The sequence below is a fragment of the Mixophyes fleayi genome, chromosome 2 (assembly GCF_038048845.1).
Source record: "Mixophyes fleayi isolate aMixFle1 chromosome 2, aMixFle1.hap1, whole genome shotgun sequence".
NCBI lineage: Eukaryota > Metazoa > Chordata > Amphibia > Anura > Limnodynastidae > Mixophyes > Mixophyes fleayi.
The window spans coordinates 29,094,412-29,121,591 of NC_134403.1; the positions used below are offsets into that span (position 1 = coordinate 29,094,412).

Genomic DNA, 27,180 nt, shown 5'->3' on the forward strand with positions numbered 1-27,180 from the left:
GGTAATACTAAGCCGGATTTCAGCTCGCAGTTGCCTGAAATCCAGCGTGAAAGGTACCGTAATAACGGTATTTACGCACACAATTACCGTAATGACGATAATAGTGCGCACGCCGCGTTACTTTTACATGTAAAGCCAACAATTGAATATGCCCCAAAGTGTCTCTGGAACATCCATCATGAGACACTATGTAGGTAATTGAATTCCCTCCATAAAGTCCAATTCAATTAGCGGTAAGATTCTGTAGTAACCCCACAGCTATGTTACTGTATTATATTATAGATAATAATCTTCACTCTTTTAAGCTCACACTTCTAAGCATCCGTTACTGTATTGCCAGTAATGTGTGACTAGACACGAGATTAGTACAGAACCTCACCACTGATTGGATCAGCCCATGGAGTGGATGTATAGAAGGAAAAATGCAGCTGCAATTTGACTGCAGAGATGAATGATGATCTCTATAACTGCTCAGTAACTGGAGACTATAACAATTGCAATGATATGCACTACCATATAATAATGTTCTAACAAACCACCTCTGAAACACACATACTGATAATCATAAAACACAACTAACTACACAGAACTACCACAAAGAACTAAACTTATGATTAAAAATAGCAGATCTATTATAGACTTAAAAAAGTCAAACATTTGTGGAAGTTAATAGAGGCGAAAAATTCATTGACCTTCCAAAATAATTAGATTTGTAAACGAAATCACTTTTCAGTTTGAGGCATTACCATAATATGATCCCACTTGTATTTAACGTCATGCTCATTTTCCCAATTGTATATAGCTGCCTAATACATAGACACAGGTAATTATACACCAGTGATGGAATAAGTCACCTATTTAGAAGTTTTAGTGCCTCGAAAGTCAGAACAAAAAACACGTGCACATTATTGTACAGCGCATGCGCACTCCGCCAGTCAGCTCTATTACCATAGAGCGACGGAGAATGACCAAGCAAGAAAGGGGCGGGGTTTCTCAGGTTGGGAATAGCTCCTCCCTTTGCGTTCCAACTGATGCGTTCCACGCTTCCCGCTGCCCGGCTCTGCATTAGCGGCTTCTTTGAAGACCGGAAGTGACGTAGATGTGTGTAAGGAAACAGCCGTTTAGTCTCTGATGTGTGTACAGCCCGGAGAGCGGAGGAGACCGGGAGCGGATACAGGTACGAGGGCTCTAAGCTGGTCCTGAGCTGGGAGATGCAGTCTGTATTACCAGTTGCTGGGGACACAGTGACTATCACTCTGTGGCTGCTGAGTATACTCCACCAGTATCAATGACACTGCTGATACTACTTATACTACATCTATATCACTGACACTGCTGATACTACATCTATATCACTGATACTACTTATACTCCATCTATATCACTGATACTATGCTGTTACTACTTATACTCCATCTATATCACTGACACTGTACTGTTACTACTTATACTCCATCTATGTTACTACTTATACTACTTATACTACATCTATATCACTGACACTGCTGATACTACTTATACTACATCTATATCACTGACACTGCTGATACTACTTATACTACATCTATATCACTGACACTGCTGATACTACTTATACTACATCTATATCACTGACACTGCTGATACTACTTATACTACATCTGTATCACTGATACTACTGATACTCCATCTGTATCACTGATACTACTTATACTCCATCTGTATCACTGACACTGCTTATACTACATCTATATCACTGATACTACTTATACTCCATCTATATCACTGATACTACTTATACTCCATCTATATCACTGATACTACTTATACTCCATCTATATCACTGATACTACTTATACTCCATCTGTATCACTGACACTGCTGTTACTACTTATACTACATCTATATCACTGACACTGCTGATACTACTTATACTACATCTATATCACTGACACTGCTGATACTACTTATACTACATCTATATCACTGACACTGCTGATACTACTTATACTACATCTATATCACTGATACTACTGATACTCCATCTGTATCACTGATACTACTTATACTCCATCTATATCACTGACACTGCTGATACTACATCTATATCACTGACACTGCTGATACTACTTATACTACATCTATATCACTGACACTGCTGATACTACTTATACTACATCTATATCACTGATACTACTTATACTCCATCTGTATCACTGACACTGCTGTTACTACTTATACTACATCTATATCACTGCCACTACTGATACTACTTATACTCCATCTGTATCACTGATACTACTTATACTCCATCTGTATCACTGACACTGCTGATACTACTTATACTCCATCTATATCACTGATACTACTTATACTCCATCTGTATCACTGACACTGCTGATACTACTTATACTACATCTATATCACTGATACTACTGATACTACTTATACTCCATCTATATCACTGATACTACTTATACTCCATCTATATCACTGACACTGCTGATACTACTTATACTCCATCTATATCACTGACACTGCTGATAGTACTTATACTACTTATACTACATCTATATCACTGACACTGCTGATACTACTTATACTACATCTATATCACTGACACTGCTGATACTACTTATACTACATCTATATCACTGACACTGCTGATACTACTTATACTACATCTATATCACTGACACTGCTGATACTACTTATACTACATCTATATCACTGATACTACTTATACTCCATCTGTATCACTGACACTGTACTGTTACTACTTATACGCCATCTATATCACTGACACTGTACTGTTACTACTTATACTCCATCTATATCACTGACACTGTGCTGTTACTACTTATACGCCATCTGTATCCCTGACACTGTGCTGTTACTACTTATACTTCATCTGTATCACTGACACTATGCCGCTACCGGTTACACTCTGTTGGTGTCGCTGACACTGTGCTTTTGAAGTTATATATGGAAGCCAAGGGAACAACATCTATGGACCCTGGTGAAGGAATGGAACATACATGAATGATGCTTTCTTACTCACTAGTAGATCTTAAACTTACTGTTGTACTATTTTTTCTTCTCCCGTGGCAAAATCCATCTTATCTTTTGTTAAAAAATTATTTTTATTTTCATTCCCCTTTTTTTTCGTTCTGCCTTTGTGTTCATGTAGGAAAAATAAGTCTCTTTGCTTTTTTTAGATTTATTTAAAAAAAAAAAAAAAAGCATTTTAATCATCTTAATGAGCTTTAGAAACGCATTTTGTTCACATCCCTATTTCTACGGAGGGTGAAGGAAATACATAGAAATACCAATAAAAGGATCTTGTATGCATTCAAACATTCCGGGCTGCCTAGTAGAAACCTTGCTACTGAGTACATCCACTTCCATTCGTTGAATTTTGCTATTGCTCTGTTTGTCTGCAGCACACTGGGCTAATGTCTAATGCCCTGTGACAAGATGAAACGTAAAGTTGCAAAAGTGGGGACATTGCGGCTCAGCCCAAATGAAGAAGCTTTAATATTAAAGCAAGAACGGGAAAGAAGACGAAAGCTACGTCTGCAGCAGGTAATGTGATGTATTTTGTTATTTGTCAATAATCAGGAGTGTGTATTTTTTATTTCTATCGCTTTAGTGGGAGGAGTGTAAAAACAGCAATGATAATCTAGTACAGTGTTGGCTCACCTGTGACACTCCAGGTGTTTGTGAAACTACAAGTCCCAGGATGCTTTGCCAATATCTAGCAGATTATTGCTGGAAGGGTATGCTGGGAGTTGTAGTTTCACAAACACCTGGAGTGTCACAGGTTAGTCAACACTGATCTAGTAGTTTATGTTTTAGCTCTGTCTCCATCTCTCCAGTTGTGAACCTGCTAATTGGCCTCTGCTCCCCTTAGGTCAGAGAGCAGGAAAAATTCATCGCTCAGCAGATCCGCCATGACGTTAAGGAGAGGCGAGATCAACAGCTTCAGCAGTTGGCAGAAGAACTGAGAGCCAAATGGGAGGCCACGCAGGCTGAGAAGCTCCAAGCCCTGGAAAAAGTCTATCTGTCCACACTCGGCGCCATCGGCGAGGGACACCGTCAGGCCAAGGAAAATGTGAGCTTGGCGTAAAGCTTGATAATGTGATCTCTGCACAGGCAGGTTTGAAAAAGTTGGAGAACATAATGTTAAATTTAGTAATCGTAAACCGGCTACTGTATGTTGTTGTTTTATGTTGGTTAGACTCGTGTTATCTCCCATTGTCCGAAGCCTCGCCCTTTAGACCAGGCTGGGTCAATCTGTGACTCTTCAAATGTTGTGAAACTACAAGTCCCACAATGCCCTGTCAGCCATCATGCTGCAACTCAAGTTGCCTACCTCTGCTTTGCACATATCTCCCTTTGTTTCTTATTTGAGCATTGTTTCTGCACGTTTCTTAAAACAAATAAGAACCTTACAATTTAATCTGCCATTATCTTCCAGTTACACAGGATGCATTTGTCATGTATCTGTGCGGATATAACAATAGAAAAATAATTGTTATTTGTAGCCATTGTTTATTTTCTTTATAATATAAGTCTGGTGTGGATCTGCCCTCTAATACATTCACCATTTGTTGTGTCCTCATATTCCGCCATGCACTAGTTCTGGATGAAGGCCGGCTGCTGATTGAAAGACAACCTGCTCCTCCAATCAGCGGCCAGCTTTCATTATTAGCGCAGTGTTTGAGTTCTTCAGCTACGAGGAAAGCTGAACTGCTCTCTAGTGGTTCAGGCCACCGCTGTATAATAGTGCCTGGACTCTGCTAAATTCAGCCAATGGTGGAGCTATTCCCCAGCCAAAGTAATAATATAGGTGAGATAACAGATTTAGAAATGATTTAAAGTGCAAAATGCCCTTACGGCTGTCTTTCACTACCTTAAGGTGTTTTTTTGTTAGCACACTTCCACTAAGTAGGAGCTGGCCGTGTGTTTGGCCAAGTTTTCCCCTTATACTTTTAAATGCAGACAGAGCTTTAATATTGCAAAGTGTGTTGTACCACGGTTTTAACCCTACACACTTTTGACATCACAAAGTAAATATGAATACAAGCTAAGGAGTAAACAAATGCTCTTCTAGCTGTAAAGTAAGAGTTCTTGCGTTTACCTCCGCTAGATTTGTCAGGCGTTGTTTTTTTCCTATTCGCTATCCTCCGAGGTTTGTGTGTTCTTTAAATGACCTGATTTATAAGCGAACACACATTGTTTATCATACATCGCGAACACACATTGTTTATCATACATCTCCTCAAGGTTCCACACACAGACTATGAATATTCAATGTGTTCTTATTACTACCTGCCCCACTTACTGCGGCCTTTTTATAGAATCTATTCCCAGGTCTTGTGTGACTGTTTCACTATTTATATAGTACAACTGCTTTGGTGTCTCTGCATCTTATTTTCAGTTTCGTATAAAGCAGTTGCCATGTAACCCAGCTAGAATTACTCTGCAGTACTTTTCAGCACTTATAGTAGCTGATATATGTGCATTATATGTAGTTGTTCATACTCTTATTGATCATTTATTTAATTTATTACTTTTACTTTAAGGAGCCGGATTTGAAAGCTATGGAGAGGACCGTGGCTGTGAATAAAGAGAAAGCAGAGAAGAGGCACAGAGAGGCTTTAAAAGAGTTAAAACAGCAAAGAGAGAAACAGCAGAGGGAGCAGAGCTGGTACGTCCTGATATGCTGCCCTGCTCATTTTTATGGCATTGTTGTTTTACCAGTATATCCAGTAATATCATTGGGGATCTGTGCAAAATGGGATAATGCATATAGCACAAAGGTCGATAGGAAGCCGCCTTTATTGTCTGTTACTGTAAAACATATGCTGAGAACTGGTGTTAATATGAAAGCTGCCCTACCACCTAGTGAAACTGTTCTATGGTGACGCCGATACCCCCCCACTCTGATGCTTTTCCATGCGGCAGTTTCGACTGGGGCTCCTCTGTGTCTCTCATAGCTCTGACCTAATAATCAAGAGGTGATTGTTTGTGATCGTGTGAGCAGGAGAACCAATCCCCACCCCCCCTGTAGTTTTAAAGTTGTTGATCAAAATTGATTTGGCAGAACTGAGCGCCCCAAGAAATAAAGCTCCAGGTAGAGGACCCCGGGGCTCTGGCTAAGGAGAGGGACACCTTAGTAAAAATAATTCTATATCTATATATCTTGCATAGGTGGTAGTGCAGGACATACATTATAATGCTACAATTTCTGTGTAAGTAGCTAGATCTCTGTGTGTCTATGTTACCTCTGTCCCCCACACAGCCTAAAATACGTCTGCATGACCACTTCACTTCATCACAGGGTTATGTCTCTGTCTTCTGCTTACGTGTTTAAGGAAGCCACTTAGGGCTAGATTTACTAAGCTGCGGTTTTGAAAAAGTGGGGATGTTGCCTATAGCAACCAATCAGATTCTAGCTGTCATTTTGTAGAATGTACTAAATAAATGAAAGCTAGACTCTGATTGGTTGCTATAGGCAACATCCCCACTTTTTCAAACCCGCAGCTTAGTAAATCTAGCACTTAGTCTCTTCAAACACCTGCCAATCGTTTTGGGGAGAATAACAGGAGTTTTTGGGCTCTTCTGTTGCTGATGGTCAACTAGGGAAAAAAAATAGGCGGTTTGACTTTACTTTTTTTTTTTTTTCCTCTCTTTTTTGCTGCAAAGATACTGGCATGGTTTCTCAAATGCAATAAAAAAAATAACCAGTAGTTTATGAAAATTTGAAGTTTAAGTTCGGCGCATAAATCAAAAGAAGACAAACGGCAAACTTATTTCCAAACTATACTGCGTATGTTGTTGTGCAGGTAACTTCCTGATCGATAGGTTCACCGCGTTTGTCATGTCCCAGGTGTTTTACGCTGCCTGTAGAGGATTTGAAATTCAGTTCCACTCTTGTGGTGGGTGAAAGAGACAGAGTAATTGAATGGTTGTAGTGCGAGCTCTGGCCACATCCGCTACAACCGCCAAATACTCGTTGCCTTGTGTCGTCTTTATCCTCGTTGATCCTACAAATGTGTCCTATCCTTTTTACCATGTGCTGCTTCCCCCTGATAGATAAATACATGTTTCTCTTTAGTCCTATTTGGGGGACACTGCTACCCTGGGTATAGAGGGCTAAGAGTAGACACTTAATTTGGATGTGTTCAAAATTCTGACACTCCTCCCCTACTATAACCCCTCTAACCCCTCTCCAACAGACAATCGGTTATTAGGATAGAAAGGGTCAGCCAAGCCTACTCCTGCACAAGCTCTCTATAGTCGAGGTATCGATGTCCCTCAAATTGAATCGGAGAAACGGATTTAACATAAGTATACATTCTCTTTGTCATTAAAGTGAACTCACTTTGTCAGCTGAACTACTATTCTGCCGATGAATTTAAAAGGAACTAGTGACAGCACAGAGGCATGAAACACAGTAGGGAGAATCTATATGTATGCATTTTATATATGGGTTCATTTAAGGAATGTATAGACTTAAACATTTAGTATTTTCTATCTTTATGAACAAGAACTTTCTGCTATATTTAAAATGAATTTCTCATTGATGGTACAGGGCGCATAGAGGGAGAGGGGCAGCCAGACAGGTCTTTAGTGTAGTAGTGCCTTACTCCCAGCACAGCGCCCTCTATGCCCCATGGTAAGCAGTTACGCGCTAAACAATGTAAATTTGACACTATTTGGGCCCCTTGGTACTTTAGAGAAAGATGAAATAAAATAGCCTGCTCTCTTCCCCTTGATATGCAAACTTAAAATCTACTTGTGGCTGCTCTGAGGACCCTTGCGAGGCTGACCAGATAGAGAGACCCTAAGCTACAAGGCATTCCTATGTTCTGTTAGGCTTATTTAAATGTAATCTTTGACTTTTTTTTTATTTTTACTTATGGACATAATAGACTTTAATTAAAGACTTTTTTTTGTCTTGTACCAGATCACCCCCTTCCCCCCCCCCCCCCCCTCCCACCAATCATTCATTCCTGTCCCCTTAGAAACTTCTTGCCCTTCCTGCACTATTACTACTTTGAAGATATAAGAAATTACAATGTTCCATTTTGTAAATTGTGTATTGTGCACTTGTATCTTGTATGCATGTTTCTTCTATAAATAAAAAAAACAAAATAATACTTTTGCATCTCTGCAAATAACAGCATGACCGGGAAGTTTTGCAGAATGCGTCTCTGCATCAAATTAAATAAGAACAATGTTTTGGCTGTGACTCTTACTGTGGCCACTGTGCAGAATGAAAGCTCAACATTGAAAGTGGTAGTAAAACAGCTACTAGACCACAGCGTCAAATTGATTTATTGGATTTATGATATGAACTGAAACTATTGGGAAAAGTAGATACAAAGCTATGTAGATAAATATATATATATATCGCTACATTAAGGATTACTACACAAGAAAGGAAGAAATATTGGTTCTATCTACAGCGCATTAAGCATTTGTGTTTCATAAAGCACTATGTTTGCCCACCGTTCCGTGGCATTGATTGGCTGTGTACCTAGAAATGGAGTGTTTTCAATAGAAAGTTCCACTTCACAATGCATTAATTCTGTTTTCTAAACTCAGGCATATTAAAGCGCGTAGAAAAGCTCTTAGCATTGAAAAGGAGCGTGCAGAAAAGATCGCCAGTCTTCCCCCTCCTCCGCCAGATCCACTCGAGGTAAATACTCACCGTAGGCTACATTGTTACTCCAAGCATTTATATACTGACTGTGAGTGTTGGCTATTGTGTAGCAAATCCCTCTTGTGTGAACGATTTTACCCCTGTTTGAGTCAATCCATGAAGTGTCAATGAATAGAATTTATTTTCTGTGCTAAGGTTGTTGGGCTAAGTAGGCCTTTTAAGAAAAAAGTTGCAAAAATATGATTTGTAACAGAACATATTTATTAGTGTTTCCTGTGGCATGAACCTTAAAATGTTTGTGCGATTAGTCAATCTATTCTATGTGAGGCATCTTTAGATAGGATCTCACTTTCCAGCAGGAGCCTGCCTACATTGATAGTGGGGAGGAGAGTGAGGTCCTTGGCTAGAAGACCCAAAGTATAAGAATCGTCTAGCCACCCTTCATTTCAAAGGTTAATTAAGTCCAGGAGATAGACCAGGGTTAATGTTTCAGAAGATTGCAGCAGGTAGATCCCATCCGTTATCACAGGATCTTAAAAAGTCTTCTCCCCCTCCAATCTCTCGCCAACACTGTATGGAAGGAAGCCAGAATATATCTCCCTGGCAAGCAGTATCTTGGGCCATTGCATCCAAACAATGTTTTCAGCCCTTCAGGGAAATAGAATTCCCAATGGCTTGTGGACAGAACAACTGCCAGAGATTATTGTGGGAGGTAGGATTTTGAACTAAGTCCATATATGAACACGCACTACTCAGGATTGCTGGGTGCAGAACATTATCTGCAAAGGTTACAAAATAGAATTCCAAACATTGCCAAAGGGAGACATTTTTGTATAGTCTAAGAATCAATCAATCAGCCAGTGCTCCTCAATCGGAGGAGCACTGGCTTCCTTTTTTCTGGTAGAGGAGCAATCGGGAGATTTCCAGACAGTTTTGGCATAAGAAGGTTTAGCTGCTTTGTTCTGACAAAACCTTTTCCGATGGAATCCGTAAGTTCTATGCTCCATGCAGCAGAGAAAGGAGATTTTCTTTCCCTGTACTCTTCCTGCCAGATGAGAACATCAAAATGATTTCTGTTCTCTGCTGAAATGCGATAATGGAAATGGAGCCTGGCTGGGCAGGGGTTCGCGGGTTGTAGTGACACCATTACACCTGTCTATTATTATTATTATTATTTATTGTACATTTGTAAGGTTCTCTGCAGCGCTGTACAGTAGGGAAAACAGGACATGCATACAATAGGGCCATACAAAGCAGACAAAATAAATGCAAACCTGAAAACAAAGGGTATGGAGGACCCTGCTCATTAGAGAGCTTACATTCTAAGCAGGTACAGCTGAAACAAGAGGAGCAAGTGTAGCTCAGAGTGGAGATTGGAACAGGTGTGAGGGTGTATTCGTGTGACTAGTATTATCAGGATAAGGTAAGCTTTAAGAAAAATATGGGTTTTCAGAGAACGCCTAATGATTTTGAAGTCTGTGGGAAAGTCTGATTGGGCGTTGTAGGGAATCCATAAGTGGGGAGCAGCACGGGAGAAGTCTTGTAGGCTGGAGTGACAAGTGGTTACCAGAGACTAGACAAGGTGCAGGTCAGAGGTAGATCTAAGAGGGTGGGAGGGAGAGTATTTTGATATAAGATTTGAGATGTATAGAAGGGAAGTGCTGTTGAGGGCTTTGTAATTTTTGCATTGGAGGACACAGGGAGCCAGTTTAGGGATTTGCAAAGTGGTGCAGCAGATGTGCAGCTGTGAGAGAGGAAGATCAGTTTTGCAGCAGCGTTTAGGATGGATTGAAGTGTGGATATATGGGTGACGGGAATGACAGATAGCAGGAGGTTGCAGTAGTCAAGATGGGAAATGATGAGAGAATTGTTAAGTGTTTGGTCTTAAAAGTCTACCCTATTAAATAGATAAGGTTGTCTCCCTGCTCTATCTGCAACATAAACGATAGAGGGGAAGTACACAGTTAAGTTAAGTAGGAAAAAAGTAAAGACAGTAAGGGTTTGTCTGTTTTTTTGGACCCACTCTTTGTCCTGTTCCTCACCTATGTCTCCAGCTCACAGCACAGACTCTCAGTTGATCCAGACCTAATTAGCAGCAGAAAGTGCTTTGTTGAAAGTAGTCCTTTATTTTGGGGGAAAATTAGTATTGTCATTTGTAATTAGAAGGCAAAGGTTTTGAAATTTGATGATTTCCCCTTTATCATTGGTGTGTATTGCAGAACATTAAGTGCTTACAGACGCAATATTTCTATGGCACATATGTTAATGGCATATGGGTTATTACTCCTTGGCTTATTGATAATGGGGATTTGGTTGCCAGTTATTAACCAAAGTCAAATTGTTGGTCTCTCTCTTTCCCATGATGTCAGAACCTTGAGCTTGTGAAGAGACTCCCGTTGGTGAAGATCTGCAACGTAGACAGCTTCTCGGGGTCTCACTACCACTTACCTGAAGCCTACGTGGACCGAGAGATGGATACTGAGCAGGTGAAATAAAACAAATCCCATTGTCCTACTTTCTCTGTCTTCAGTTGCTTAGATGTAAAAATGCAAAATTATTCAGCTTGTGAACCTGCCAGGCAGTGATGCTAACTGTAAATCACTGGACAACAATATTCCCATGTGCATGAATATATTGCTTTACTGCTCTATAAGGTTCAGGAGATTTTTGTTTTATGTTTTCTTATAAGGATATTGATCTTCCACTTTGGGAACTCTTGTGCACCCTTGTGGTTCTAGAGGGCTCGTGTTGGGGTAGACACTTAGTTTGAATCTTTGTTAAAAGTGTTAGAACCTGAAGATCCTCCCCTCTATACCCCTCCACCAATGACAAATCAGTTTTAACTTAAGTGCCCATCAGTAGGGCGCATTTTTATAAATGTATGTTCGGCTGCTGCTGATTATTCGTGTTCATGTAAAACAAGGCTCTGGAGGTTTACAGGCAATCTGGGGCCACATCTGGTTACTAGAGAGCTAATTGGACAGCCACGTAAATGTCTGTTCCTTTAGAAAACTGTCTCAGTACTGCTGTATGGTTTAAGGTGTGTTTCCTGTAAATGTGACTTTATACCAGTAGTAAACATACAGGCCCATTATATACTGCTTATCCTTACTGATTACCAGCCTGATGCCCGAGCTGCCGCAAGCGAGGAAGGGAAACGTTTGGATGCACTTCAGAAAGAGGAGGAGCGAGAGCGGTTAGAGCAAACGGAGAAGGCCAACCTGCGTGGATCCCATGCTTTAAAGATGGTTCAGCTAACACAAGTAAGTTATGCACGGGGTGGATATAGCTGTCACATGACTTGCAGATTCTTATGCCTCACTGTAATGTTTTGTTTGGATGATAAAATTTACATAAAGTTTTTTTTTTTTTTTTTTTCCCCACCATCGATTTTTTTAATTCAAATTTAAGTGTTCATTAGAGTGGTATCAGACAAACACTTTTACAGCTAGAAAAATAGTAGCAGTCAATAGCACTGAATAGCTTCCAGTGATGAGGAAATGCTCTTCTCACATTGAAGTGTTTAAACACGGAAGGTGCTGAGGTTAATCACTCCCATATTAAGCTAGGTACACACTACACAGTTTTCGTCCAATAATCGGCTCAATCAGCCAACATACGACCGCTCGTTCAAAAGTCGGGTCAGTGTGTGTAGTGACACGATGGTCGAAAGTCTGCCCAATGGACGATTGTCACCTCATTTGGTTGGTCGTACCGTTAAATATTTTCGTTTAAATCTCGTTTCCGCTGTGTAGTGTGTATAAACTTCCGACCGATCCACAACATTGAGTAAGAAATTGCAGTCATTGCTCACGACAACATGGCTGTAAAAAGTCGCTAACGGGACAGCTGCTCTTCCCTTTATCGTCTAAAACAAGGCTAGTGTGTATGCAGTCCATGGACCGAGCGATCGGACCATCCATCGCATGTAAAATCGATCGGCATAAAAAGTTGGTGGAAAATTCTGTAGTGTGTACCCAGCTTTACAGGGAAGTATTGCTCCCTCTGTTTAGTGGGAATTTACGTCCTACGTATGCAGTTTGTTCTCACATGGTAGGGAGATTGCTGTATATTTTGTATGTTGTACGAGCCATAGTGAATATACAGCTCATATGACATAACTTTCAACATGCCAACCTTCCCCCCCCCCCCCCCCCTATTCAAGACTGTTTTTCAGTAGCGGTTTTTATGCTTCCTTTATCTACACATGTATGCATTGTGCTTCTTTGGAGACATTTATACAGGTAATCAAAGCCAGATAGGCTAACAATATGTGTGTGTATAGGATCGAGAGAGGTTAATGAAAGAATTGGAACAGATGCAACAGGATGACCTGACGCGTAGAAGGCAGATCGTGGCAAAGATGCCCCAGCAGTTGTTTGAACCACCCTACCGTCGAGCAGAGATTCGGGAGGAATGGCAGAGGGAGCTAGAGTCCGCATTCGAGGACATGTACACTAGAGACACAAGTAACTTCATTTATTGGTGTTTTTTTCCATTGAGCTTCTAGTTAGATGGACCATTTTGTTAGAAGCATTAAAAATAGTAATTTATTTAAAAAGAGACCTCAAAATTCAAAGATCATTGTAAAAACATATTTTTTTTTTACTCCTATCAAACCTCCACCTTGATGTGTCAGCTGCCTAAATTTGCTTTATTATACATTGGTAATTTTGTGGTACTATACATTATATCAGAGAATACAGAAAGACCAGATTGTAGTTTTGTGACTTATGTTTTTTTCTGTTTGACAGATCCTTTGTACAGCTTTTTTAGTCTTGTTGTTTTGCTTTAGACTTCATCTGTATGTGTAACGTAAAATCCCTGTCAAATGTACCTCAAGAAAGTCACATGACTTTTTGTCAAGGACAGAATACGCTTGTGTGCCCTCGCCTCTGGGTCATGTACATACAAAGTGTAAGCGTACAGTGACCAGTCAGCTATTGGCTTTGAATGTGTAATTGTCACTATGTTAATCACATCTACTTCATGTATGGTTGCTGTGGGTTACTTCACAAATACACTTTTGCATTTAAATAGTGTGCTAATTACACTCAACATTTATTCAGAAAATGATGGGCTTATACCAAGTACTATGTTGCATTCATTTAGTATTTTTACCAGAATATCTGATGCTTATATGTGCTTTTCAGAAAAGGATTTTGCTTTTGACTCCGCTTTACAGTCTGACTAAAATTATCTGCTTGCATGATGGCCACAATGAGTTTAGGCAATTGTACTGTTCTGTCACTTCACCTGTGTCCTTCCCACTCATTCCCCCATATCTGCTTCCTGGCGAGCTTTCGCGCTCATTCCCCCTTACCGGCTTCCCGGCGAGCTTTCGCGCTCATTCCCCCATACCGGCTTCCCGGCGAGCTTTCGCGCTCATTCCCCCCATACCGGCTTCCCAGGGAACTTTCGCGCTCATTCCCCCCGTACCGGCTTGCCGGAATGAGCTTTGGGGCTCATTCCCCCCGTACCGGCTTGCCGGAATGAGCTTTGGCGCTCATTCCCCCCATACCGGCTTGCCGGAATGAGCTTTGGCGCTCATTCCCCCCGTACCGGCTTGCCGGAATGAGCTTTGGCGCTCATTCCCCCCGTACCGGCTTCCCAGGGAACTTTCGCGCTCATTCCCCCCGTAACGGCTTGCCGGAATGAGCTTTGGGGCTCATTCCCCCCGTAACGGCTTGCCGGAATGAGCTTTGGGGCTCATTCCCCCCGTACCGGCTTGCCGGAATGAGCTTTGGGGCTCATTCCCCCCGTAACGGCTTGCCGGAATGAGCTTTGGGGCTCATTCCCCCCGTACCGGCTTGCCGGAATGAGCTTTTGGGCTCATTCCCCCCGTACCGGCTTGCCGGAATGAGCTTTTGGGCTCATTCCCCCCGTACCGGCTTGCCGGAATGAGCTTTTGGTCTCATTCCCCCCGTACCGGCTTGCCGGAATGAGCTTTTGGTCTCATTCCCCCCGTACCGGCTTGCCGGAATGAGCTTTTGGTCTCATTCCCCCCGTACCGGCTTGCCGGAATGAGCTTTGGCGCTCATTCCCCCCATACCGGCTTGCCGGAATGAGCTTTGGCGCTCATTCCCCCCCTACCGCCTTGCCGGAATGAGCTTTGGCGCTCATTCCCCCCCTACCGCCTTGCCGGAATGAGCTTTGGCGCTCATTCCCCCCGTACCGGCTTGCCGGAATGAGCTTTGGCGCTCATTCCCCCCGTACCGGCTTGCCGGAATGAGCTTTGGCGCTCATTCCCCCCGTACCGGCTTGCCGGAATGAGCTTTTCCGCTCATTCCCCCCGTACCGGCTTGCCGGAATGAGCTTTGGCGCTCATTCCCCCATACCTTATGGACTGTTTGCAGAGAATTTGTTGCTTAGGATGTGAGTGTGTAGCACTGAATATGTAGTTGCTTGTCTCTATCATTTTATATCTCTTATACTTTCTCTATTCAGCTGTTTGTGCTTCCTTAATTTCCTTTTAGCTTGTGTATGTTTAACTATTTGAATTAAAGGGGACTCCTTTAAAATCCACCAACCTCACCTGTTTGACTAGTGGTTTATTATACTTGGATTTACTTGTTTTGTATATTTGTAGTAATCACTTTTGGTTACAATGCCTCCAGATACACAATATCCTCTATTAATGAAATGCTGTTGAGAAGTGATTTAATAGTATAGTTTAGATGCAGTGCGTATAAACGGCCAATAGGTGGTGCCGTTTTAAGTATGGAACATACATTGCCAGTTGCATGTTGTCCATAGACAACATCATGTGAATGCATCTACAAACTGAACCCAACTTCTAGAAGAGGAAACAACCACTCTTTGTTTTTTGTTTTTTTGTTCTCTACATCTGTAAAATATTTACTTAGAAGCTTTTATATTTGTTATAAATGTTCCTTTTGCATACTTACTCTATACACATTTTCTGTATTAAGAGATGAAAGGGGACATGATCCTGCACCTAAAGCCCCAGCCGCTGCCTGAGCCCTCTGTCACAAGTGTGGATGAAGAGCTGGATTTGTCTGTGGAGCCGGAAGCAGTGTCTGCACCGAGGCATCGCTCGGGAGGACCAGACCCGTTGGCCGAACCACAAGGTCAGGAGTTAGAAGACACCGAGTTGCTTTTTGCTTTTGAATAATGTTGTAAATATTGCTTGGATTAATCATTGATCTTGAAGCCATCCATAGTCTCCTACACACAGCGAAGGCAGCCATTTATGCACTGAACCTTTATTAGCGAAACAGTTGATTGATTCTCTAGGGACATCAGTGATGCATGAGACACAAAGGGTCTCATAGCTCAGTGAAATTATTAGTTCCCAGTGAATTTATATTTGCCAAGGCATCACTGTAGCTCCCTCTGCAGTGTGCACCCAAGAAATATTGTTTCAGTGGAAGGGAGTAGATGGTTTTTTTGCTTTTAAAATAGGATCTTCAAGAGATTTAATTGTTATTTATGTGTCCTTTGCCATGTTTTGTAGAAGAAACCAGAGAACCACAATCCAGGCTTGTGCTGAGGAAGTTGTTAAACAGAATAAGGACTCAGAAGGACCAGTGGAGCGCTAAGAGTGACGTGGACACAGTCAGTGACACTCTGGAGTCGGGATCACTGCCCGTTGACAATGGGTCAGATGCTCCTCAAGAACAAGACAAGTCTGTTGGAGGTAATCCCAGATCTCTGTATCCCTCTTAATTACTCTGCTAATTTCTTTTTTAAAATCATTCATCCTTTATAAAGATATCCTTATGTCTATCCCAAGCATGCTTACACTGCTCTACTGTATTAGCCTCTACCACCTCTGATGGGAGGCTATTCCACTTATCCACTACTCTATCTGTGAAGTAGTTCTTCCTCTGAACCTACTTCCCTCCAGTGTCAGTGCATGTCCCCGTGTTCTAATACTTCTCTTCCTTTGTAAAATGTTTCCTCCTGTACCTTGTTATAACCCTGATATATATGAAAGTTTCTATCATGTCCCCCCTCTCCCTTCTCTGCTCCAAACTATATATATTAAGATCTTTTAGTCTTTCCGGGTAAATTTTGTGCGTATGTGGAAATCATTCCACATAGGTTCATATTCGACTTATAATGGACAGTGACCACTTGTAATAGACTTAAATATGGTTTGAGTCCTCCAAAATCACTGAAGGACTGTACCCACCAAAAATACTAGGTGTCATGTTCCAGTGTGTCTAGGGCTTCAGTTAGTAGGGAGAATGCCAAATTATAATGCAAAGGCCAGCTCTGTGTCAACTGCATTCACCATGTTGTGTCTGAACCATTAGAGCATTTGTAGGGCTAGATCAACTTGTAGCCAATCAGAGAATGACAGTGCTCTCTGGGCGTCATCCTGTAGCCAATCGGAGAATGACAGGGCTAGGTCATCCTGTAGCCAATCGGAGAATGACAGTGCTCACAGGGTTAGATAAGTTTGTAGCCTATGAGAGCAGCGTCCACAACACAAATGTTTGAATGCTGTAAGAATAGAAACAACCTGTTACTTCTAAAATAAAGTATTCTGTTGAAATTCATAAGGGTCTCTAATCAGAATTTAAGACTTTGAAATAAGTGGAAGAGGAGAGGATTGTTTCACATTTTGTACTTTATATCCTCACGTCTTTGACATAGAAGTCCATTGAATTATCCCATTCCTTTTGAAACTTTCAGTTTGATGTATTATTTCACAGTCTGACAGAGCTGCTCTTTGATCATTTTTTTTTTTTCTGTCTTAGACTCTATGTACGTGAGTGAAAACACTGTTCTCGCTGGGAATTCTATCCTGCTCCATCCCCAGGAACAGGCCATGCTCATCAGAATGGAGGCCGAGAGGCAGAAAAAGGTGAGTTATTTTATCCAGTGTCGTTTGACACGGTGGCTTAGTGGTTAGCACTTCTGCCTCGCAGCACTGGGGTCATGAGTTCAATTCCCAACCATGGCCTTATCTGTGTGGAGTTTGTATGTTCTTCCCGTGTTTGCGTGGGTTTCCTCCGGGTGCTCTGGTTTCCTCCCACACTCCAAGAACATACTAGTAGGTAAATTGACTGCTATCAAAATTGACCCTAGTCTGTGTGTGTGTGTGTATGTTAGGGAATTTAGACTGTAAGCCCCAATGGGGCAGGGACTGATGTGAGTGAGTTCTCTGTACAGCGCTGCGGAATTAGTGGCGCTATATAAATAAATATATGATGACTAGTTCACCCAGGAGAAAACGCATTAGTACTGGTGACATAGTGAGTCGTGCGTAAGAAACCCGCCTTAGGGATATGTGCTCCGGTTTGTGTATTGATTTGTACGACCCATCTGATACTTTGTTTCTGCAGATTGTAATGTTGCAGCTAGGGCCCTCCTACCCAGTCAGTCTATTACTGAGGCACTCTATTATAAATAATAGCGCACCTAATGTTCTCACAGATGGAAGACCTAGAGCGACAGAAGCAGGAACAACTGGATTTACTCAGTAAACTAGAAGAGGAGCGAAAAAGTTTAGAGGCAGAATACTGTAAGATGCAGCTCCAAATGCAGGAAGCGCAGGGGGAAAGCGGCAACGCTGTAGAGGACGAGAAGCCGGAGCCAGCGGTGTCGGAGAGTGAGCCTGTGGTAAGTACCTGCTATACTATAACAGCATTATGTCATCACGTGCAAAACGCTTGTCAAAGTAAGCTGAACCTGTTTGCTTCAAGGCTGTTCTGAGAGTGTGGCCTTCGTGTAGGCTGCATTCACATATCAATATTGGTTCCTCTCCCAAAGGGACACTGTGTGCAGGACATTTGGTCCACTTACATGGGTCTTCGATCCTATAATGATAGACAACGAAATGTGAATGTGTACAATAGTTGCACACCTCGAAGATAATCTAAATTCCCAGAATGCTTCTCTCCAAAGATCTTACAATATAAATTACAACGGTTTCCATCAGATTTGGTATCCGTGGACTGGAGTTTGTTCCTCTTGCCTAGTAGGTGCTGTCTTTTTAAGAAGTGGGACAGCTGTTTTAAAATAAAAATAAAAATTAGCAATGACTTTATGTCCCTAATGAAAGCTGGATGCAGGAAGAGCAGAGTACACATACCAATCTGGGGGCAGCCATTAAGAATCCTAAAGCATTTAAAATTCTCCGCTTGCAATTTGAAAAACAACAGTATCTTGGAGCAGTTTATTTTTTGTATCTCTATGCAGTCCTGTATATTATATATCATCATTGGTTATTTATAAGACAAGGCAAACTCCGTAGCACCGGACAGACCATATGAAAAATTAAATATTCATATAGGAAGAGAACAATGACATACGTGACTGGTGGAGAAGGTGTAGATCTGTGACAGAGGCAAGAATGGGCTCTGGTTGTGAGAAGCTTACAATCTATCAAGCCACCGCAGCTTTTGTGAAGACTTGTTGGCCATTTCTCAGACATTGCATGCAGGAGAGAAAATGTAGCCTGGCAATTAAGATGTTAACTGTCACAGCATTTTTTTTTGTTGTTGACCTTTGCATTTGTAGAAGCAATAAGATCTGACAGCTATAATAAATACATTACATCCATGTCAAAGCTTGATTTCAAATACTATCAGTTTATTTTTAAGAGAAGCCTCTCCCTTGTGTTTCCTGAGTAGGTTTTATATGCGGAACAGATGGTTGCTGTGTAATCGTTTTCACATAAGTTTTTGACGTTTGCTTTGTAGCTTACAGCAGGGTACAAAATAATTTTAGAATTCAGGAGTCGGGCATTCATATCTAGGAGCCAGGGGAGATGTGCAGCCAATCACATCAATAGAGATGTAGACACCAGTGCATTGACTACCTGGCTTCATGGATCTGTCCAGCCCTGACATACAGCTTGATGTTTCTCTTGTCTGCACAACATTTTGTAAATTGTGCATATTTGTGTAAACATCAGTATGATGTATTATTTGGTATGTATGTTGTAATACAAAGGCTGGTCATAGGCAGCAATAGTCAGAGCATGTTTAGCTCATCCCAGACGTTTTCTTAGAGTGCAGACAATTTTGCTGATTCTTTGACAATGCTTTAAAATGCTCTAAAAAAAATCCAACTTTATTTTGTGTAACATGTAAGTTTCAGTTGGCATCTGCTTCAACATCCCTATTGCAGTTATGTATGTTATCTGTAACTAAGGAAGGGGTTTCACTTTTGGGCAGAACATTCTTAATTAAACTTGCTCCCTACATATGGTGTATATAGCAGGGTTCTCCTGAAGCAGGGAGCCAGCTTGCATTCTCAAATTCAGGGGGTAAATGTATCAAGCTGAGAGTTTTCCAGCGGGTTTGAAAAACCAATCAGATTCTAGCTATCATTTATTTAGTACATTCTATAAAATGGCAGCTAGAATCTGATTGGTTGCTATAGGCAACATCTCCACTTCTCAAACCCGCCGGAAAACTCTCAGCTTGATACATTTACCCCCAGGTCTATGGAATCTGTTACATGGTTTGTAGTCTATAATTGGCCTTTAATGCATGTCTCTTCTGGGAAAACTAGTGTCTTTCAGCACTTCTATAAGTAGGGTGAAGGTTAGCTTAGGAGTTGTTTAAAAGTGGACAAACCCCCTTTATCACTTACACATTTTCAAGCCTTAATAAAAAGGGATCAGAGTTCTGGAATAGGCTGTAAAGGGTTTGGGATTCACACCCAGCGATTTTAACCAGGAAAGCCTTATCACAAGTACTTGATGTCTTGATTTGTCATGTTGTGGAGAAACTGTTTTTAACAGTAGTGTTTTATCTCACAATATTAGTCGGCGGCGCCAATTTCGGAGTTGAACGTATCTGCTGAGAGTCTCCATATTCAGGTCATTCGGGAGTACCAGCAACGCTTGTTACAACAGAATAGGTATTTCTTGTTGATAAGTATTAAGGCTCCGTCACACAGCGTACGCTACTTCTGGTATGACAATAATTCTCTCTTGTTTTAGGCAACATAAGCAATCCGTAGATGAGGCACGGAAACGTTTGCAAGAATACCAGGCATTACTGAAGAAGCGTTATCCTCATTTATCAACATCTTTCCAGGGAATCACAGATCGAGGTCAGGGGAGCACAGACATTCGGCAAAGCCCAAAGCCAGAAACAGTCGAAAGTAACAATATTTGTAGGACTATTTCGTCTTCTGCCCCTGGTGGGAATGTTACTGTGCCTCTACAAATGACCGAGCCATACAATTCTCGGCTTACGGTGATTCAACCGTCGAAACAACAGAATGAACCATGTGGTCTAGTATGCTCTGGACAGATCAGTTCCAGGAATGGGAGGACTTCACAGGAGCAGCTTGAAATGGCTCCTTTCTCACCCAGTGTTTTCTCGACACATGTTGTTGACCCCCATAAACTCACAAGCAGTGCTAAAAGACCTGTCCTTGCTACCTCCCCACACAGTATCTTCAGTGGAGACAGAGATTCCCAAGTTCTGTTATCTGACACAGATGCACAATATCAGAGTCCAGATGAAGACAGAAGTAGACCACAACGTGCTCTAGTAGGGTCAGAAAAATATTCCTCCACCTCAAGCCCAGGAGACCACGATACGTCATCGGGTACATCATACCATCCACTTCCTTCAACTCTTTCTTTAGGCCTACCCAATATTGATTTTTCTGAACCAAATGCCCCTATAACAGTTCCTCAAACACACATAAGCAAAAAAGACTTGGGCGACTTCTCCAGTGTCCATGAATTCCGGGAGAGACTTCTTTCCTCCACTGCAGAGATCCACGCTCAACAGGACCAGCTGAAGGAGATGCAGGTTCAACTGGATAAAAAACGAGAGTCTCTACTGTCCAAGCAAAAAATCCAAGAAGAGCATCTCCTACAGAAACAGATGGAATTGGAGGAACAAATGCGACAACACCAAGAGTCTTTGGGAAATCTCCTTGGCTCCAGAGAGGTACCAGAATAATGTATCTTCATATATGTTCTCCTGTTTAGTAGCGCATGAGCCTTGAGATATAGAGGCTGATGAATGTATGTATATATGTGTATGTGTATATTCTAATGACAAGAGCATTAGATGAAGGTCTGTTTTTTTTCTTTTTGTTTGTTTTTTTTTTTTTTGTATAATTTTTATTTATTTTAAAGGCAAGGGAAAGGACATTACCCACCGACTTATTCCTAATTCCCGAGAACGAACATTATCATTTTATGTCTACTCTGCTGAAGGCGTTGGATGACGATCAGGAAGAGGCCACAATGGCTAATAGTAAGGGATACAGTTTAAAGACTAAATACTGTTTTTGATGGTTTTAGGTATTGTTGGTTTTTACTTTTTCTTACTTGTTTGTTTTTTGTGTTTTTTTTTTGTAATTTAAAGTTGTATTACACTGAGTTATGAGATATCAAGCACCTACTTTATTATGCTTGTGTTGCTTGTCTATGTGGATTTCTGTTTGGTGGAACCAACCTGTAGCCAATCGGAGCATTAGAAAATTATGTCCAAAAAATGTTCTACGTTTCTAACTGCCAACCGCTATTCTACTTGTCCCTATATAAAGCTAATTCTTACATATGACTTAATACATTTGCTTCTGAACTGGTTTCAGTCTTTAGAAATTATCAAATAAAGGACAAGCAGATATCCATTACATCCATTGTAGCTGGAAAGCCACGGGTTCTGCAACCCATTTCTAGGTTTCAAATGATTTAAATGAAAGTGAAATAAATATCTTTCATATAAAGTGCTTATATATGCATTTCCATTTTCTTCTGCCTGGAAAAACAGGTGTTTGATCTATTTTATTTCATGAAATACTGATTGCTGTTCAGAAGTAACAGTTACTGGAAAGGGCTTTACAATTTTATTTGTAATGTCTTTATATGGTACAGTGTTGTGTACTGCAGCTAATGGACTGTATGTACTTGACTGCTTTATAATAGCGGATCCCGTTCAATGCAATGTCTACCATCACTTTATAATGTAAATTACATTTCTTTTCATTTTTATATTTTTTTTAAGTTTTCCATTATCCTGTAAATCGGCCAGGACCATGCTCTTAGTTTTAACGTTGTACTCTATAGCGAGGAGGGAGACTGTTTTCACTTTCTATGCACTGAAAGGGTAAAGGGGCTCAGCCAGGGCTTTTGGTCCTTCTTGGCTGGTTTGTCATGGATTGTTGGAGGACTAGGTTTGCAGAGTAGCCGTCTAGTCAGAAGCTGTCTTTGGTGGGAAGGTCCACAAGGCTGTTGTACATTCCTCCTCTCCCGTTGAAGGTGGTTATGGGACATCCACCTATGGCAGATAAAGAAAAGGGGATCTTAAGCTTCCTGTTAACTCCTTTTCTTAGTCTTTTGGAGGACCAGATGAGCCCAACCCCTCTGTTCAACTACTTTTTCTTGTCTCCTGTGCTAACGAAAACCATGGAGGGGGTTTATAGGGAGAAGTAAGGCGAGTCCTAACCCACCACGTAGGGCGAGTCCTAACCCACCACGTAGGGCGAGTCCTAACCCACCATCTAGGTCCCCTACAGTAAATATTTTTGATTACATGAGAGATATGAACTCGCACATGCACCCGATTCAGGGTAAGCGTCCTCTTGAAGTTACACAATTTTATGATGTAATGGAATCAGGCCATGAAGACTTACGTGTATGTTTAAGAAGATTCCTTTTGCTCATGTAGCTAAAAGGTTAAATAACTTTGCTGGTGGCATTCGTATATAACAAAGATGACTCTTTCCCCTATAGACAAAGAGCTGAGTAACACCGGTCTAATGAGACCTCCAGGAAGAGAGCAGAGATGGAGACCCTCAAAGCCACCCGTTACAAAGACCAAATTAGGTCCGTTCCTGGAGCAGCATGAGCTGAGTGCCATCATGGAAACTGAGACGCCCACTAGTGGGCGACGTTCTAGCGCAGGATTAGCTGAGCACAAGGAAATCCATCCAGGTACGAAACAAATCTGCCGTGTGATTGGTTTTGCCTGTGTTTGCTTGTTTAAATGGGCAGATGCCTAAATTCTATTGTACTCAATACTCTGGTTATCACCAACACCTTCCTCACACTATATACTTAGGCTTGAATGAAAAATCTGGAAGAGAGGAATCTGTGAGCTATAGCCCAGATATTAGTAAGAAAAGCAGTGATCTGGACCTATCAAAGTTATCCACCAGCAGCAAAGACCAGAGCTGTAACGACAGCGCAAACCAGAGCCGCACCAAGTTATGCTGGAGAGAGATGTTATCTCTGGAGACCTCACATGATCCGAGTGGCTCAGGTAACCGCTCTGCGCCATTCTCTTGCTTCACACCTTGAATGTAAATCCATACTGACACAATTATAAATTGTACGTTATCCAGCTGCAAATGATGCCTATGTGTCTAATTACTTAGAACATATTGGCGATAACGTAGAGGTAGTTTTTCAAAATCTCAGTTAAACTGAATTCTGTTTTTAAATGAATGGGCAACATTTACACTTTTACTAATCCTTTGTTGCCACCAATAAGCGTTTTCTATAATAAACTGGACCGGTCACCCCAAAATATAACCACAATGGTGTCTTTATAGATGAAAATATTGTATTTTCCTAGATGACTGTTCAAAAATCATAATGAAAATTTCTGCCAAGAATTCAAGAGTTGCCGGCGGGTTTGAAAAGTGGAGATGTTGTCTATAGCAACCAGTCAGCGCCGCACACAGTACTAACAGTAGACTATACAGGGTAAAACAGTACAGAACAATAAACACAAAGTACCAATACTTCAGAAACTCCGGGCAGGCAAATACAGTAGAGACAGAGCGGAAGAACAGGTTTAGAGACAGGAGGGAAGAAGGCCCTGCTCGTACGAGCTTACATCCTAAGGGAGGGTTAACAAAGTCGGGCACAAAAGAGAGCCAGTGAAGCAAAGAGGAGAGAGAAGAGGGGTCAGGGGAGGACGAGCAGAAGAGATGAGAGGTTAAGTGGATGGTTGGTAGGCCTTAAGGAACAGGTGAGTTTTAAGTGCCCGTTTGAAGGAGCACAGATTGGATGAGAGACGGATGGAGCGAGGGAGGTCATTTCGGTGATGGGGGGGCCGCACGGGAGAAGTCTTGGATTCTAGAGTGGGAAGAGGTGATAAGAGTGGAGGAGAGGCGGCGATCATTGGCCGAGCGCAGGGAGCAGACAGGAGTGTGAATGGAGAGGAGGTTAGAGATATAAGGGGCAGTAGACTGGGAGAGAGCCTTGTAAGTGGTGGTAAGGAGTTTGAAAAGGGTTCTGTAGGGAAAGGGGAGCCAGTGTAAGGCGAGGAAGATGAGTCTTGCAGCCGCATTGAGTATAGAGCGGATGGGGGCAAGATGGGAGTGGGAGAGGCCAGTAAGGAGAAGATTCTAGTTATCTTCTATTTAGTACATTCTCCAAAATAACTAGAATCTGATTGGTTGCTATAGGCAACATCTCCACTTTTCAAGCCCATCAGAAACTCGCAGCTTGATACATTGACCCTTAGAATTGTCTTTCTTGCAGTTATTTCATAGCGAGCAGTATTTTGCCATATATAATTTAAGTGTCTATAGGGCAATGTAGAGGTCGATGATCGGGGTTTGATCTTCTTTTTTTGTTCTCTTTCATTCAGATCATCCACATAGTCCAGCCACGCACCTAAATCTGCCTGGTTTATCTGCTAATAATAACAGGGATGTGTTACTTAAACACCGGTCACACGAGGAGGATAATGCTTGGCTTGTAAGTATAATAAAAAAGTTGTGATAATTAATTGGTTATATTATCTGAGGTCATTTTTAAAATCTGAAAAATGATCAATGATGAAAAGTAGCCAAATCTGATCTCCAGCCTTGCTGGTTCATGATTTCTCAAAACCCGGGAAGCAAAGTGTTTTATGTATTTGTGTCTGTCTGTCTTTGTGTGTTTATGTGCGCTTGTGTTGTGTGTTTTTAGCATTCCAGTCTGTGGTTGGGTTGTGAGTGGTTTGTTTTGTTTTATCTGAGCTATGATGAAGTTCACACCCTCCAGGACTAAACCATGGCGATTTCTACACTTGGTCTGAGCTCAGGTTGCCATTGAGACTTATTTAATGTTCCGTATCTGTTGGACGGTTACAGATTCGTCTGTCTGTGCAGGGGGAAGCGGCACACGGAAGGAGCCCAGATGCCATCGGTGACTATTTGTCTACAACAACCATATCGACTGGCAGTTTCCTGACGAGCGAGAAGACCGATTCAAGTCCTGTGAACTCTGGTATGTGTTTACAGCATACATTAATGTCGCCTTGTCTTGCAACAGCGGGAAGCAGAAGGGTCTTAAAATGATGTTACAGCTTAAGTAATTGGTGTCTTAAACAGGGATTTGTTTAAAAAAAGATGGAGGCTGAGATTTGCTATGAAGCACTGACTTTAAAATGCCCAACTTAACCACCCCCCAAACTGTTGCTTAGCGGTTCTAATGCTGGATAGGTAAAGTGAGAATCAAGGTTCAAGCAGCAGAGCTCATTTTATCTCCTCTCCTCCAGCTCACGGCCTCTTCTCCTCCACTACTGTCATAAGTGTTTGACGATTAGCTTGTACGTCTCTTCGCATCCTCATGTAGTGACTCTATGGGTAGTGCAGAGACCGTGAGAGGTACTAGAGATGGAGGTAGAGTTATGTGTGTGTTAAAGGGGGGAGGATGGAGGGGACATAGTGGGCTCCTGGTAGATACACTCCTGGGGATTCATAATGATTACTCTACTTAAAGTCCCAGCAGGAAAATAAATGGAGAAAACACTAAACGGTAATAGCTAATCGTATCTTCCACCTGTAATTAGCACTTGCTCCATGGATACATTATTACATGCATCTTGTTCATTCATTCTAGGTCTACATTTAGACAGGTGGGATTTGTTTTCTACAATTATAGTGATCAAACAACAAAGCAATATACTGTGTCTGAGGGAGGTGGAGAGGGATGGGTAATCAGTATAGTAACACTTCAAGACAGATGAGCTTGTGCACAAACTACAAATTTTGACATGTCTGATATTTTGGTTTGAGATGATATAAAATAAACTAGTGTGGTCTGATTTTGTAGATGTCCTATCTGAACTTCAGAGATGTAACTATTCTCTTATTGCGGGAGGGCAAGACGGCTGTTCCAGCCCGTCGGCAGCAACAAATGCGATTCATCCTCAGATGAGATGGAGCGATTACATGACTCCAGTAGAGAACCGCAGTCACATCCAGCAGATCATCCAGAAATACACCAAAGACCTCGGTGCTTCTCTAGAAAGAAACTTGAGTTTTCATTGTAAGTAAACATCTACCTATATGTATGAGTGGAGGGTATAGGAAACAATCTTAGGTCCTGGCCACTCAGTGCCGTTTGACAATAGGAAGAGAATGTGGAATTCAGTGGTGTAGGAGTTGATGTGGTGGGCAATTTAAATCTGCCTGGATTGTAATGAGGTAGTGGATGAGGTATCTTATTGGACAGGAGCCATGGCCTTGTCAGCTGCTGCGTTCACATCCTACCACCCTGACTGATGGAAACATTTGTTATGCTTTTAGTCTAATAATCCTCCATATGAAATGAAGATCATACATCCAACTTATTG

At 41.6% G+C, this 27,180-nt stretch overlaps 1 protein-coding gene and 1 non-coding gene across 6 annotated transcripts in view; both read left to right on the top strand.

The window, feature by feature from the left end:
* The first annotated feature begins 1,105 nt into the window (after positions 1-1,105).
* Positions 1,106-27,180, top strand: part of CEP295 (centrosomal protein 295) — a 57,006-nt gene continuing 30,931 nt past the window's right edge. For 4 of the 5 annotated variants that reach the window (XM_075198730.1, XM_075198732.1, XM_075198734.1 and 1 more), the window contains exons 1-20: positions 1,106-1,177; positions 3,423-3,564; positions 3,893-4,093; positions 5,568-5,692; positions 8,596-8,689; positions 11,023-11,139; positions 11,776-11,916; positions 12,939-13,122; positions 15,586-15,744; positions 16,131-16,313; positions 17,383-17,489; positions 18,062-18,247; positions 20,403-20,497; positions 20,580-21,546; positions 21,738-21,858; positions 23,340-23,540; positions 23,668-23,868; positions 25,207-25,316; positions 25,694-25,829; positions 26,658-26,873. In XM_075198730.1, the coding sequence (XP_075054831.1) occupies positions 3,442-3,564; positions 3,893-4,093; positions 5,568-5,692; positions 8,596-8,689; positions 11,023-11,139; positions 11,776-11,916; positions 12,939-13,122; positions 15,586-15,744; positions 16,131-16,313; positions 17,383-17,489; positions 18,062-18,247; positions 20,403-20,497; positions 20,580-21,546; positions 21,738-21,858; positions 23,340-23,540; positions 23,668-23,868; positions 25,207-25,316; positions 25,694-25,829; positions 26,658-26,873 (3,667 nt within the window). In that variant the 5' untranslated portion in view covers positions 1,106-1,177; positions 3,423-3,441. The remainder of the gene's footprint in view (positions 1,178-3,422; positions 3,565-3,892; positions 4,094-5,567; positions 5,693-8,595; positions 8,690-11,022; positions 11,140-11,775; positions 11,917-12,938; positions 13,123-15,585; positions 15,745-16,130; positions 16,314-17,382; positions 17,490-18,061; positions 18,248-20,402; positions 20,498-20,579; positions 21,547-21,737; positions 21,859-23,339; positions 23,541-23,667; positions 23,869-25,206; positions 25,317-25,693; positions 25,830-26,657; positions 26,874-27,180) is intronic. The other variant, XM_075198731.1, reaches the window with a different exon arrangement.
* On the top strand, positions 25,389-25,457 carry LOC142141879 (small nucleolar RNA U2-19). Its single transcript, XR_012688912.1, has one exon. It is a non-coding gene; the product is annotated as a small nucleolar RNA U2-19 (small nucleolar RNA).